This window comes from Protobothrops mucrosquamatus, unplaced genomic scaffold (assembly GCF_001527695.2).
Source record: "Protobothrops mucrosquamatus isolate PMUCROS unplaced genomic scaffold, P.Mucros_1.0 scaffold49, whole genome shotgun sequence".
NCBI classification, from domain to species: domain Eukaryota; kingdom Metazoa; phylum Chordata; class Lepidosauria; order Squamata; family Viperidae; genus Protobothrops; species Protobothrops mucrosquamatus.
In genome coordinates, this window is record NW_015386431.1 from 787,296 (window position 1) to 801,695 (window position 14,400).

Genomic DNA, 14,400 nt, shown 5'->3' on the forward strand with positions numbered 1-14,400 from the left:
TTTATACTAAGAGAAAGTTTGTATTATTTCTTCTGATGGAAAAAGAACCCTTACAAACTTCATTTTGCAATTAAATTACAAGAAGGATAGAGAATATTCTGGAATTGCTGTGAAATATGTCTGAGAATTAAAGCACTAAATGATCCTTCTGGAGTTATTGCAAATTTTATTACAAATTACATGTTTCAAACATCAGTAGAAAAAAACAACAGTATTTACAATCAGTAGGAATTTACATATTTACAGATCACAAATTTAAACAGATAAGAGCTAGAAATAGAAATCTAGTAATTAAAGCAACATGAAACTACATGCCTTATTTTTGTATTTGAGTATGATTTCACTATAAAGATAAATCTATATTTACATATTGTTTTAAAATCTTCTCTGAAATGAATTTTAATATTTCCAAATTATACTTCAATTATTTTTAAACAATTTAACAATATTATGCATTGCATCCTGATTTATGTTATCTGCTGTTTATTTTTAATATTAAAGTAATTCTTAAATGTTTTTATTTCACTTCTTAAATTTGTATAGAAATGTAAATGCAGTCATAAGAGAAAATTTACATATTACCAAACCACTGTGAAAAAATTAAATAAAGTAGTAAGATATGTTTTCAAGAATTGGCAGATGATCTCTAATTTGACATGGTTTGAAGAATAGACTTCCAGCTCCAGGCTTCACTGTTTCAAAATATAAGATTTTAAAAATATATATTTTGTGCATAATTTCTTCATGTTATTTCCATGAATGCATAAGTCAACTGGATAAAATTCAGACAGCACAGACCTTCATGTAAGTTATTCTATTCATATCATTCCTATGACTCTTCTAAACAAGTCCACTAAGTTAATAGATATCCTAAGATACAACTGAATCTCAGATGCCAACAAGTTATGCAAAGACCAGAAGCCATTTCTATTTGGTATTTTCTGTTTTCAGGATTCCTTTATACATGTAACATTTTTGGCTTTCAGACATATTGCAAAAAGTATATTGAGAGCAGCTCAGCTATATAAAGGTAGTCCTTAACATATGACCACAATTAAGCCCAAAATTTCCTTTGCTAAGCAAGAGTTATTGAGTTGTGCGCCATTTTATGACTTTTGCCATAGGTGCTGAGTGAATCATGTGGTCATTAAATGAATCTGGCTTCCCCCAGAGACTTTGCTTGTTGGAAACTGGCTGGAAAAGTTACAAATGGTTATCACGTGACTCCGGGACACTACAACTGTCATAAACACATGCCAATTGCCAAGCAACTGAACATGACCATGGTGATGCTGCAACAATTGTTAAGTGTTAAGTGTGAAAACCAATCATATCACTTTTTTTCATATCACTGTTGTTGTAACTTTGAACAGTCACTAAAGGAATGGTTATAAATTGAGGACTACCCATATTACACTGGTCCAAAACTGTTTTTTTATGCTGTTGTAACTTTGAATGGTCGCTAAATAAAGCAGTTGGTTATAGAGGGTTACCTATATGTAGGATTTTTTGCCATATTATTCCCACTCTAGTTTCAGTAGTTGAGTGGAAGTTTCATTACAACAAAAATATCCTCAGAAGGAAACTTTATTTACTTTCCTTAGAATTTGCTTTCCTCCTCCTCCTCCTCCTTGCTCCCTTTGCAAAATTCAGTCAATTGCATAAATGCTACCAGCCTTTGGAATCTTTCAGGATACTAAAAGATAACCAGCCTGTACATTTTAGAAAAAACATAATATTGGGTACGTACTGAAATTTCACAATTTCTGTTTTATTTCCTATAAAATAAGAGTAGTTGGTTGCTTCTCTATATATAAGCAATACATGCACATTCATCTATTTTTTAATTTTTTTTGTAAACCTCACCAATACCTTTGAAATGAAGTTAGTGGCATGGGACAAATGTGATAGATGAAAGGTTGCAGCTTTCACTTAATTGGCAGGATGATGGCACTACTGGATTGCTGGGAACAACATCATATGATATTCTGGCACTTGCAAAGGTTACTAGAGCTTGGGTTGAATTACATGACTGTTTCTCTGCATCTTCTGAATTGACAGAGAGCAAACTAGCATGTTTTGATGTTTTCCATCCAAATGACTGCTTTTGAAAGCTTCTCAGGTCTTTCCTGAAATGAGGATTAAAAAGTATGTAGAGAAGTGGGTTTAGACATGCAGGAAGGGGAACAATCACTAAAAGTATTGGTTTGATGACTTCTGGGCCAATAAAATGCAGGTTTAATAATGATGAAAATGATAAGATGGCCACAGGACAATAGAGAATGCAGTTAATAAAAAGTAATAAGGCTATGTGTTTGATCATGGAACAATCCAAAATACTGTCCATTTCTCCCTTGTCCAGATTACAGTAGAGTTTTGTGTATGCTACTGTCATTATAAGAAAACAAAAAGAGTTCATTAAGACCATTGCTACTGTATAACCGACACCTGATGGTCTTCCAAAAGGTAGTGGTATGCATAAGGGAGAACCTCCATATTCACTGTCACTGAGCATTGGAATAACAGCAATTATTAAAGCCAGTACAAAACAAAAGATGATGGCTATTTTTATGTTAGTTAGAGTGTGTTTGGTTTCAAATTTTGTTCTATATTTCACAGAGAACACACGCTCAACAGTTGCTAAGGTGAGCAAGAAAATAGAAGCCTCTGAAGCAAAGACAGAGATAATTCCAATGATATGACAAACAATTCCATCTTCCCACCAAGTTCCATATTGAGCAAAGACTCCAGAGGTTAATGCATCCACACTAGCAAGCACACTGCTAGACACAACCATGAGAGTATTTACAATAGCTATTAGTCCAATTATAAACTTTATGGAGGAGATGAACAATGGAACTTGGAAGATTGTTGCAATCACCAATATATTACAAATAAATGCTAAAAGTATTAAGGTCCAAACTCCAACTCTGATCAGCCAACTACCAAAGAGGCAAACACAGGGCTTGAAAGGTCCTACAAAGAAAATACAGAAAAAGTAAAGTCATGGTAAGCTTAGCTATGTCCAGTTTTCATTACTTTTTGTGGCAACTGCACTGACAAATACACTATAGTGAAGGTAATCAGTGAGACAGAAACAGCATTGGTCATACGTGTCAATGATCTTTTGTAAGAGTGGGATGGGGTAGTGTATCCATCCTTACTTTCCTTGACCTGTCAGAGGCCTTCGGATATCTTTTGGGTCGGCTGTGAGATCTGGAGCTGGGCAGCACAGTCTTTCACCGGTTTGTCCCCTTTTCCCAAGGCTGGTCCAAATGGTACTGATAGGGAGTGAGAGGCTGTTCTTTTGTGTTGTACCACAAAAGCTCAGTACTCTCTCCACTCCCTTTTAACATCTATATGAAGCTTCTGGGTGAAATCATTCACGATCATGGGATGAGGTACCACCAGTATGCTGATGATATTCAACTTTATATTTCCATCCCTGGTGACCCAATAATATGTCACTGCTCTTCTATGGTACCTGGAGACTGTGAGGGTCTGGATGGGGGACAATAGGCTTTGGATGAACCCTGATAAGACTGAGTGGCTTTGGGTGAATGTGGTTTCAGGATCTGGAACTTTAACATCTTCAGTTCTGGATTGGTGGCACTGCCCCAGGCAGACCCTGAGTGCAATTTGTGGGTTTTCTTGGATGCTCGATTCTTACTCAATGAGCTGGTGGCAGTCATGGCTAGGAGCTTTTGCACAACTTCGTGTTGTGCACCAGTTGCACCCTTTCCTGGATTGTGAGTTCCTATGCTCACTCATTCAGGCCCTGGTCATCTCATGTCTGGACTACTGCAATATGGTCTACATGGGGCTACCCTTGAAGACTATTTAGAAGATTCAGCTGACACAGTATGCAGCTATGTGCATAGTTCTTGGGGCCCACAATGTGGTCCATGTAACACCACTGTTGTGCAAGGTGCACTGGTTGCTAGTTTGCTTCTGGGTCAAATTCAAGGTGTTGGACATTACTTTTGAAGCCCTTTATGGCAACAGTCCAGGTTACTGAGGAACCATCTTACTCCAATGGGATTGGCCTGCCGCACCCACACCAGCAGAAGGCGAGTGGTGCAGACCCCATCCGTCAAGAAATTGAATGGTGGGATCCAGGAGAAGAATCTTTTCTGCTGTGGCTCCTGCCCTCTGGAATATTATTCCCCTCAAGGTGACATGCCACACTCTTACCTTCCATAGGGGCATTAAAATCTGGCTCTGCCATTTGACCTGGGGACCCAATGGGAGCATGTCATAATGGAGGTGGTTAATAGATAGAAAGAAGATTCTATCTCCACCTCATTTGCGCCTTGCTTCTTTCTTTGCTTCTTTGTTAATTTTGTTAATATTTATTATCGTAATATTTTCTCTTGTTTTTTCAAGCATCCTAGAGTCACCTCTAGATGACAAACAGTTTCAAGCTTTATGTTCCCCATAAGTTTTTTGGCTGAATTACATATTAAAACCATATATCATGAAACAAAACCAAATAAATTACAATTAAAAATAAAATAAATTAGATGAAGAATCATTAAATATTTAATAATATTCTAAATCCAGCACAGCTGGTTTGCTGAAATAGCAATAGATCTATTTCCCCATTTTTTGAGAATCTAAATTGAAGTTAAGTTCTTAGATGTAAAACTTGTATCTCTTTTTCATCTAGCTGGAAGACGATTTGCTATTTTCTTCCTTTTGAGAATGTTTCTTGAACAGGAATAGCATAGGTGATACTTTTATTTTATTCCTTACAATGTACTAAAGGCAAACTAAACTTATCTTTAGGCGGCTTTCAAGTAGATACTAGGAAAAGGTTAGGTAATAGTTCTCCAGGAATTCAGTTGTCCCGAAATATCAAGCACTGTACTTTGGACATTCTGATTGTAATTCCCTGGTGGTGAAATTTCCAGATAGTAAAAGTTGCAGTACTGGACTAGGTTTTCAATGGTACATGAAGACTTTTTAAATTATTTTCAGCTATTTAATTCTCTGGAACTTCTGTTTCTATATTGCATTTTTAAGTACAGTGTTTTTTTTTTAAATGTTGGCTTTTAAATTCATTTTAATTTATGCTTTATGTCCTTATGTTTTGGTTTGTTTTATATATAGCCTAGACAAATAATACTTCCCAAGGAAGTAATCAATTTTTAAAAAAATAAATGAATAAGAAATGAGTATATGTCCTGTACTACAGAGGCATACCCAGCTACTCCATGTAGCTTCTAAAAGGTTTTTTCCCCTTAGAAAGTATAATAAAATTTCACAGGAATTTTTTTTTCATAAATACACACAATTCTACTGAAACAATTTTATTATTACCTGGAGAAGGAGAACACCGAACTAAATGATGAGTTTTCAGATCATCATTGAAGTCAAGAGAAAAATCCTCAAAATCATATTCATCTATAGGAAGGAAAATCACAGTATTTAATTACTAATATTGATAACAATATTTAATATGTAGTTATAGTGAGAATTAAGAGCTTTTAAATCTTAATTGAACATCAGATTTGTCTTCTTCATAAGTACTTAGAATTATAGACTTTCAAGAGTCATTTAAGATAACTCTTTTATTATCAAGGCATGTATACATTGCAGGAAATGTAAATTTTTTACCACCTCAGGTTTTTTGCAACCTGATTACAATAAAAATTTAAAATATAGATTTACAGGGATTAATGACATGTTATATTGATATTCAGGCATTAAAATGGTAAAATTAGAAAAGACATATATTTATTTGATCATCAATTATGATAGCCTAATTCTAAACAAATCCTTTTAAAAATATGTTTTAGTGCATGTTTACAGTGCTTACCATTTGTATGGAACCTGCTACTATCTTTCTTTTGAAATTCATCAGCACTGCCATTCTCAGCTTTGTTCAATTGATTTTGGATTTTATAGTAGTTGTCTTGTGCTCTAAAGGCACAGCATTGATAAGGATAAGGCATTTCTATCACTCTAAAGAATAACAGACATATTTGGTTACACACATTCATTTTGTTATTTTGATGTAGACCAAACTGTTTACATATATAAGCCTATCTCAGTACACACGAATCATTTTTGTTAAACTGGTATGTAATATTACAGTGAATCAATATCAACTCAGGATTCTTGACAGATGTATTAAATTTAGTTAACCCATTCTTCCAAAACCGTCTATGCTTCAGAACATTGTGTATATGTTGTCATTATTCTTTTCATTTTTGGTGCTAGTGTTGTGAGTGTTCTTTTTCTCACACAGGATGAAGATGTCCCGGGTTTGAGAGAATCACAAGGTTCAATGCTATACAGAGATTGTTTAAAAGAAAAAAGTGAAGTGGGAGATTGGTCCAATGAGAAATAACTGCATTGCATTATCATTTGCTGACTGTTAAGAACAGCATATTTTCTGATGGTCACACAATATTGTGATGTTTGGCATCCATCACCCAATATTTATGAACACATTTCCTTTGATGATGACTGATGTTATGGCAGATGTACAAAGCACCTTTCCATGCTAGCTAAATATCCATCATTGGTTCTGGATGAAGGTACACCATAATGCTTTGAGATCCTGTGTCTTTATTGACAGCTCTAAAATATAGTTATATGTTATATATTCTTAGATTCCAGCAGCCTGCCCAAAATAACAGAGCATGAACAATCTCTGTCACTTTTGATTTAGTTATGACAGTTTTCTTTTTCATTAAGTGAACATGACAAAGTATTTTACTTCTAAGAGTGATGTAACTATATAAGAAAGTCAGTTTGATCTAATGGTTAAGGGACCAGGCTAAAAACTAGGAGACTGAGAATTCTAGTCCTGCCTGCTGGATGTCTTTGGGTCAGTCACTCTCCCTTAGCCATGATGTCCAATTTCTGTTACAACCAATGGATCAACACTATGTTGATCTGAAAAAGTGGACCCTGCACTTTCAGGAAAATGATAGGAAGAAAGTAAAGAAAAAATGAGCTAACTATATAAACCCTTTTCCCCTTCTTTTTCCCACATTGCTATATTTCTTCCACTCTAAAATATTTGTAGTTTATGAAACAACATTTAAGTAAGAGGAAGCATTCCAGTATACAATATAATATATACAAAGTATTTGCAAGTATAAATATATTCAGAAGTACTGCTGAAAAACAGGTGTATTTTAGAATGAGCAACTATCAGGAAATTCAAAAACAATTACATTTTTTCAAGATAAACAAGAATATTTTAAGGCTATAATTTTCACCATGTATAGCTTAGTTTGACTGTTGTGTTTCAAAGACTTTGAATAAGAAGTAGCATACATTATACAGTCACACTCCTTCAACTGCACATGAGAACAAATGTGCCCTATTAATTTTAATGAGGTACTCACTTGAGTTCTGGAAAGTTTTCAGATGATATTAAACTTTGGAGTGGATAATTTCCTGTTAATTTTAAATGAGTTAAGCCATGTAGACCAGTTATAGGAAAAGAAGACAAAAGGTTGGATGACAGATCCCTGCAGAATAACAAAGTAACAACCAAAAAAATCAGCTTACAATGCTGCAACAGGATTTTTCCCCATACGTGAATTCTTTTTATCTTCTTAAACCAACAGGAATATTATTCCAGACAAATATATATTCCACTTTCAGAAAACTCTCCCCCCCTCTCTCTCCCTCCCTCTCTCTCCCTTCCCCCCTCTCTCTCCCTCTCTCTCCCTCTCTCTCTCTCTCTCCTTCCTTAATAAAGGATATTATTTTGCAAATATAGCCCATGATTACTTAAGCCACTACAGTACTGACCCCACTGAAACTTCCAAATAGTCTTCCACATAGAGGACATTGAAACTGTACACAAGTTGCAGTAATGCAAAGATCTTCCCAGCCAACGCCTCCATCTATTGTTCAAGATAAATCTTACTGCATTCTTTGACAAGGTGACAAAATTAGTGGATCAGAGGAATGCTGTGGATATAATTTACTTGGACTTCAGTAAGGCATTTGATAAAGTAGACCACAACCTACTACTTGATAAGATATAAAAATATTGGTTAGACAGCATTACCACCAGATGGATTCGTAACTGGCTGACCAACCACACTCAACGTGTAGTCCTCAATGGAACTGTATCTACATGGAGGGAAGTATGCAATGGAGTACCCCAAGGCTCGGTTTTAGACCCAGTATTCTTCAATATCTTCATCAATGATTTGGATAAATGGAGAATTCGTCAAATTTGCAGATGATACCAAGCTGGCAGGAATAGCCAACACTCCAGAAGATAGGCTTAAGATACAGATGGTTCTTGACAGACTTGAACATTGGGCACTATCTAATAAAATGAAATTCAATGGTGAAAAAAGTAAGGTTCTACATTTAGGCAAGAAAAACCAAATACACAGGTATAGTATAGGTGGTACCTTACTCAATAGTAGCAACTGTGAGAGGGATCCTGGAGTCCTACTGGACAATCACTTAAATATGAGCCAACAGTATGCTACAGATGCCAAAAAAGCCAACACAGTGCTAGGCTGCATTAACAGAGGGATAGAATCAAGATCACGTGAAGTGTTAATACCACTTTACAATGCTTTGGTAAGGCCACACTTGGAATACTGCATCCAGTTTTGGTCACCACGATGTAAAAAAATATGTTGAGACTCTAGAAAGAGTGCAGAGAAGACCAAGAAAGATGATTAGGGGACTGGAGGCTAAAACATATAAAAATACTGGAACACTGATATAAAGAATGGTTGCTGGGATTGGGTATGTTTAGTTTAATGAAAGGAAAGATTGGGGTGACATGATAGCAATGTTCCAATGTCTCAGGGGTTGCCACAAAGGAGTCAGGCTATTCTCGAAAGCACCTGAGGGCAGGAAAAAGAAGCAATGGATGGAAACTAATCAAGGAGAGAAGCAACCTAGAACTAAGAAGAAATTTCCTGACAGTTAGAACAATTAACCAGTGGAACAACTTGCTTCCAAAAGTAGTAAATGCTCCAACTCTGGAAGTTTTCAAGAAGAGATTGGACAACCATTTGTCTGAAATGGTATAGGGTTTTCTTCCTGAGCAGGGGGTTGGACTAGAAAACCTCCAAGGTCCCTTCCAACTCTGTTATTCTATTCTATACTAAGAAAGAGTCACAAGTTCAGAGGGGTGCACAAGCTGTGAGCAAGTTCTGTTATGGACAATTCCATTCAGAACTAAAGATGGGGTGTATCTCTAGAATTAATCATCTTGTTAGGATTCAACCTGAATCTATTTTTCTTTATCCAGACCTAAAAACCTCCAGACACCATGTAATACAACTTCCTACGCAAAATTCTGATTTGCATGGAGAAGGAAACTGAGGGACCTTTCTGCTCAGAAAACCTTCCCATCAACCAATTTCTTTTTTATTTTTAATGGCTCAGAAAGGAATAGCAACCCTGTGAAAGATACTGTACACAGCTGCTATAGCTACCAGTAACCTCTGCTGCTTAATTTTATTATCTCTAGCAAGCTTCCACATTTGTTGGACAGAAGAAAAAATAGCAAGATTTTTTCCCCCATTCCAGTAAGCCTCCATTCTTGCAAGATAGATGAAAACTATCCTAGAGATTCTTTACCTTTCTTCCTTCTCTCATCTCCCTAACTTTACCCTTACTGTAATGCTTGCTTTACAGCTCACAGCTCCACCTTCATGTCAGGGCAATAATTGGGCTGGGTTTTGCACAGCAAGAACAATGTAGGACCGATGATTCTTAAAGCTGTGTACTTTCCTCCAGACTTTAGAAGAGTTTTAAATCTTAAGAAACATAAAGTTCCTATGTGTTTGTTTTTTGGATTTATGTCACACCTTTCTTCCACATTAGTGATACATAACATTCCTTCCTCCAGATTTTTCTCCCCAACAACTACATGAGTATGATTGGGCAGAGAGATTGAATGACTGTTCCCCAAATCACCTAGTGAGCTTAATGGCTGAGGGTGGACTAAAAATGTATTTTTCCTGGTTCTTGTTCAATATTTTAACCAGTACATGTTTGAGCACTCACAGGAAGAAAATGTTTATGCATTCCACTTATACTATTAAATAGTCGATTATAAGATATAAAATATCTCTACCATTAGCAGGGAGACTCCAACACAAAGAGGAAGGGAATTTTTGGAAACAACCTCTTGTTTGACTATAAAAGATTTCATTTAATTTAAAGCATTTCAGTTTTGCCCTATTACAGAGGTCCCCAACCCCCAGTCCGTGGACCAGCACCAGACCGCGGCATGCCAGAAACTGGTCCATGCAAACAACAAAGCCCCCTCCGCGGGATGCAGGCAGTACATGAAACCACGCAGAAAAACCTCTCTCCACAGAACCGGTCCTAAGATTCCTCCCATTTAGTCTTCATAAGGAGGGTACCAGTTTAATTACAACTCAAAATGACAATTTAAACATAAAAATAGCAAGTTGATGCTGACACTTTCTGATGTAGGATTCTGCTGCAGCACTGCAGTGTAGAACTATAAAATTATTGTTCAGTTAGAAAGAAAGAACTGATTACTTTTTATATTGTTCTTCTATTTTACAGTTATTCAGATTTTTCTACTTTACCTCAACCCATATTATTATGATCATAGAATTAAACATTAAAATAAGAAAAATAATCAGATACTTACATTTTAATAAGGGATAGCAAAGAAGAAAATGCATTGGCATGAATAATAGAGATTTTATTCCAAGCTAAATCCCTACAAGAAATAAAATGTCATATGCTTAGTAATGTATAATGTTGAATCTTTTTATTAAAATATTAACAGGAAGACATTGCTTCCAATAATTGATTTTAAACTTTCAGAGAAAAATGTGCCTAAATTAATGATAAAATGGATTGAAAGTCACAAAAGTTGATGAGAACAGATTTTAAAGGCACTGATTTACAAAGATATCACTATTCCAGAATAGGGAAACAGTGAACACGTCTGAATCCATGCAAATTAATTAATTAATTAATATTTCTATGCTGCCCTTTTTCTTGTGATGCTGCAGCTCTTCAAAATTTGTGGGATTATGTTTCCCCATTTGCTTCATTTCATTTTTCTGTTCCTGGGTTTTAACTACTAAAGCAGGTCATTCTAATAGAAATATAGCTTGACTGCAAATGAAATGAAAATATGGATGAACAATGTTCATGCATGCAAGCAGTTTGTTTTCATTTTGCTTTGAGTGAATGCGAGAGTGTGTTTATTGCTCCAGGACTTGTAGCAACATAGAGCACGGCAGTAATCTTTGTGCTTTGTTCTCAGCTTTGCTACATTAATGGCAGCAGAGACAATGTCAGATCTACCTTTGAGTCTCAGTCTTAAACTACTTCTGAAGCACTGAAAGCAGAAAGGGTAACAGTATGAAAGTCCCCTTAATCTTTAAATGACATAAAGCCATTTTCCCCTGAGTAAGAATTTATTAATGTCAAATTTAATATTTTCAACCAAATGTTAAGCTGGTCAATCAAATGTATGCATTCTTTCCCTATTTTATTCCCTCCCTACCAAATCAAGAATTGATGGGCAATCTCTGCCCTAACTGCAGTATGATGATGCTGTTCCTATAAATCATGTAAAGCAGGGGTGTCAAACTGCTGGCCTGCAGGCCAGCTTCATCATACCAAAGCCACACCCACCCCATTGCCAGCAATGCAAAAAGAGTCGTGACACGTGTCACGTGATGACCAGTGATGTAAGTATCATTTTCCTTTCATTTCTCACACATCCATGCTCACAGAACATTTCTCATCTACTAAATCACCTTTCTCTCTGAACCGAAAATGTCTTGAGAGTCAGAATCAAAATTATGATCTGCAATTATGGTTCACGGCTAGTGTTATCTTTACTAAACTGTTCAACAGAATCAGTGACAGGCAGAGGTGCATGCCTGCATGTGTCTATATTTTAATAAGCCAGGTCCACTGATACTATCCACAGTTTCTGTTTCTCATTTTGGTCCATCTGTTTCTCTGTCTATCCCTACCAATTTTATCCAATCTGCTCCTATTTGCAACATTTTCTTTCACACTTTTTTGGCCCTACCTCTATTATACACCTCCTTATTTGCGGCAAGTACATTATTATAGGCATACAGTGGACATAAAAAGTCTACACACCCTGTTAAAATGCCAGGGTTCAGAGACGTAAAAAAATCACTTCAGAATATTTCCCCCCTTTAATATAACATATAAGCTGTATAATTCAATTGAAAAACAAACTGAAATAATTTACAGAGAAAAATAATAATAAAAAACTTACAATAAAAAAGTCTAGTCATTCTTCTGCAATTTTGTAATCTATTCATTAGAGTAGTAATAAAAAGTTTTATGCATGAATAATTCAAATTGTTTATTCTTCAGTGGTGCCTATAAGTGAAATCTACTTCAAGGATGCTTTTTTTCTTGATGCATGGCTGTGTGAATTCATGACTGCAAACTGTCAATGTCAGAATCTTTGTTTCCTTTTTGCAAATCAAATGCAGCAATTTGAACAATCAAAGAGAAAAAAAACACAAAATTTTTAAGCTTCCATGCCTCTCAATATCAAATACTATAAAGAACTATTTTATGGTGATACTCACAGGGAACGGAGGGCTACCAGCTGTTGAAATGTACCCACATGGATTTCGTATATTTCATTGTGATGTAAAGCACTGAAATGGCAAAAAATGAATCTATAGACAAAAGCTTTAGGAAAATTTCTATTAATGCCCAAAATTCAAGAGTAACTTTCAGGACTACTGAACATTTTAACATATTGCAATCTTGTTTTTAAAAATTTGCCTTTTTACTTTACTTCAGGTAAAGTAAAGTAAAAAGAATAACTCCAATATTAAACTGTGGCACTTTCTCAAACACTTTTCTGCCATAAAGCTCAAAACATTGTTGTTGTTTTTTCTCCACAGAGCTTATACTCAACTATACATGCCCAAGCAGTGAACAGTTTGGTAGGCTGTTTTAATTTTAAAAACATCAAATTCTGAATATAAGCAAACATCCACAGATAAATTCTTTGTGCACAGATATAGCATTTAAGAAATCTTACATTTTCTGAAGTTTTTCACAAGCTGTGAAACAGGGCAATTCTTCTAGATGATTATATGAAAGATCTCTGAAAAACAAATGTAGAAATCCAAAAAGTTCTGCTAAAAATTAAAAACTTATTTTACAACTTCTTTTGCAGAAAGATTGTTATTAGAAGAATACTAGATCTAGTTTTCTTATAAAACATATTTTTTAACTTGGTTTATATAATCTATTTCTTTTGTTTTAGGACAATCCCATATTTTTAACAGCAACCAAAGTGAAATTTAATAAGCTTCCAAGACTACACTTTAAATTAAGCAGTCTTGCATCTGACCTTTAGAATGGCTATATCTTGAGTAGTGAAAAGTTCTTTGAGAACTAGAAGTCACTTTGAAAATCAATCATTACAAGGGGGAAAAGCCCTTCAAATGTTCTGAGCCAAAACCTAACAGATTACAGAATAACTGAAACATCTGGACTCATTTATAGTATAATATAACTAATCAAAAACAAGCCATGGTGATTTTCAGAAATTGTAAAAAGAAAAAAGAAAAAGGGGAAATGGATTTGTATCCTGTATTCCTTTGTGTAGTAGGGTAACCTTCTATCATCTTTATAAGACTTTCGTCTCTGTAAACAACGAGAGTCCATTGTTTCCTTTTAAAGCCATAAATATTAAGATTTTATTCCTATACTCATTTTTAAAAGATAAATATGGTTGTTCATACTTCAAATTCTTTAGATAAACATTGTTAAACAGCAGTTATTTTTATACAAATGAAAACATTTTACATTTCCTTTCCTTTCCAACAAGATCCAAGAAAAGACTATTGAAAGAGAGACTTACTTAATGAGTTGAAAGTGAGGATAAAAAACCAAACCAAAAGAGAGACTTACTTAGTGAGTTGAAACTGAGGATAAAAAACCAAACCGAAACCAAAAAATCCATACTTATAGAACACTGCAAACTTTCATACAGGTAAATATTTTAGAAGCATGAAGCCATAAAGAAACACCTGGAGAATGCAATCCAAGGTCAGTTACAAAAATGACCAAATGCAGTAAAACGGAAAAGTGCATTAAAGAAAGGAACTCCTATTACTGTATCTCTATATCTTGGTAGGAAAGACTTGAGGAAAGATGTGGTTCAAAGCCTGGACCAATCTGAGATGATGCATCTTAGTTCACAGAGAAAGCCAACCCATATCTATTAATTGAGACTTGGATATCTTGTTGACTAAGGGACAGGTGAATAGGAAGGAATAACTCCAATCAATACATTAGACAGTAAATGTGTAACATGTACAAATGGTTGATATTTCTCTCTCTCTCTCTCTCTCTCTCTCTCTCTCTCTCTCTCTCTCTCTCTCTCTCTCTCTC

The 14,400-nt window shown here is 35.2% G+C and overlaps 1 protein-coding gene across 1 annotated transcript in view; it reads right to left on the reverse strand.

Annotated features, from left to right (window-relative positions):
• Positions 1-1,455: 1,455 nt before the first annotated feature.
• Positions 1,456-14,400, reverse strand: part of LGR5 (leucine rich repeat containing G protein-coupled receptor 5) — a 75,653-nt gene continuing 62,708 nt past the window's right edge. The window contains exons 12-18 of the mRNA XM_015811782.1: positions 13,040-13,105; positions 12,576-12,647; positions 10,631-10,702; positions 7,365-7,490; positions 5,822-5,967; positions 5,323-5,406; positions 1,456-2,976 (exon numbers count right to left, since the gene is read on the reverse strand). Coding sequence (XP_015667268.1) covers positions 1,886-2,976; positions 5,323-5,406; positions 5,822-5,967; positions 7,365-7,490; positions 10,631-10,702; positions 12,576-12,647; positions 13,040-13,105 — 1,657 coding nt within the window. The 3' untranslated portion in view covers positions 1,456-1,885. The remainder of the gene's footprint in view (positions 2,977-5,322; positions 5,407-5,821; positions 5,968-7,364; positions 7,491-10,630; positions 10,703-12,575; positions 12,648-13,039; positions 13,106-14,400) is intronic.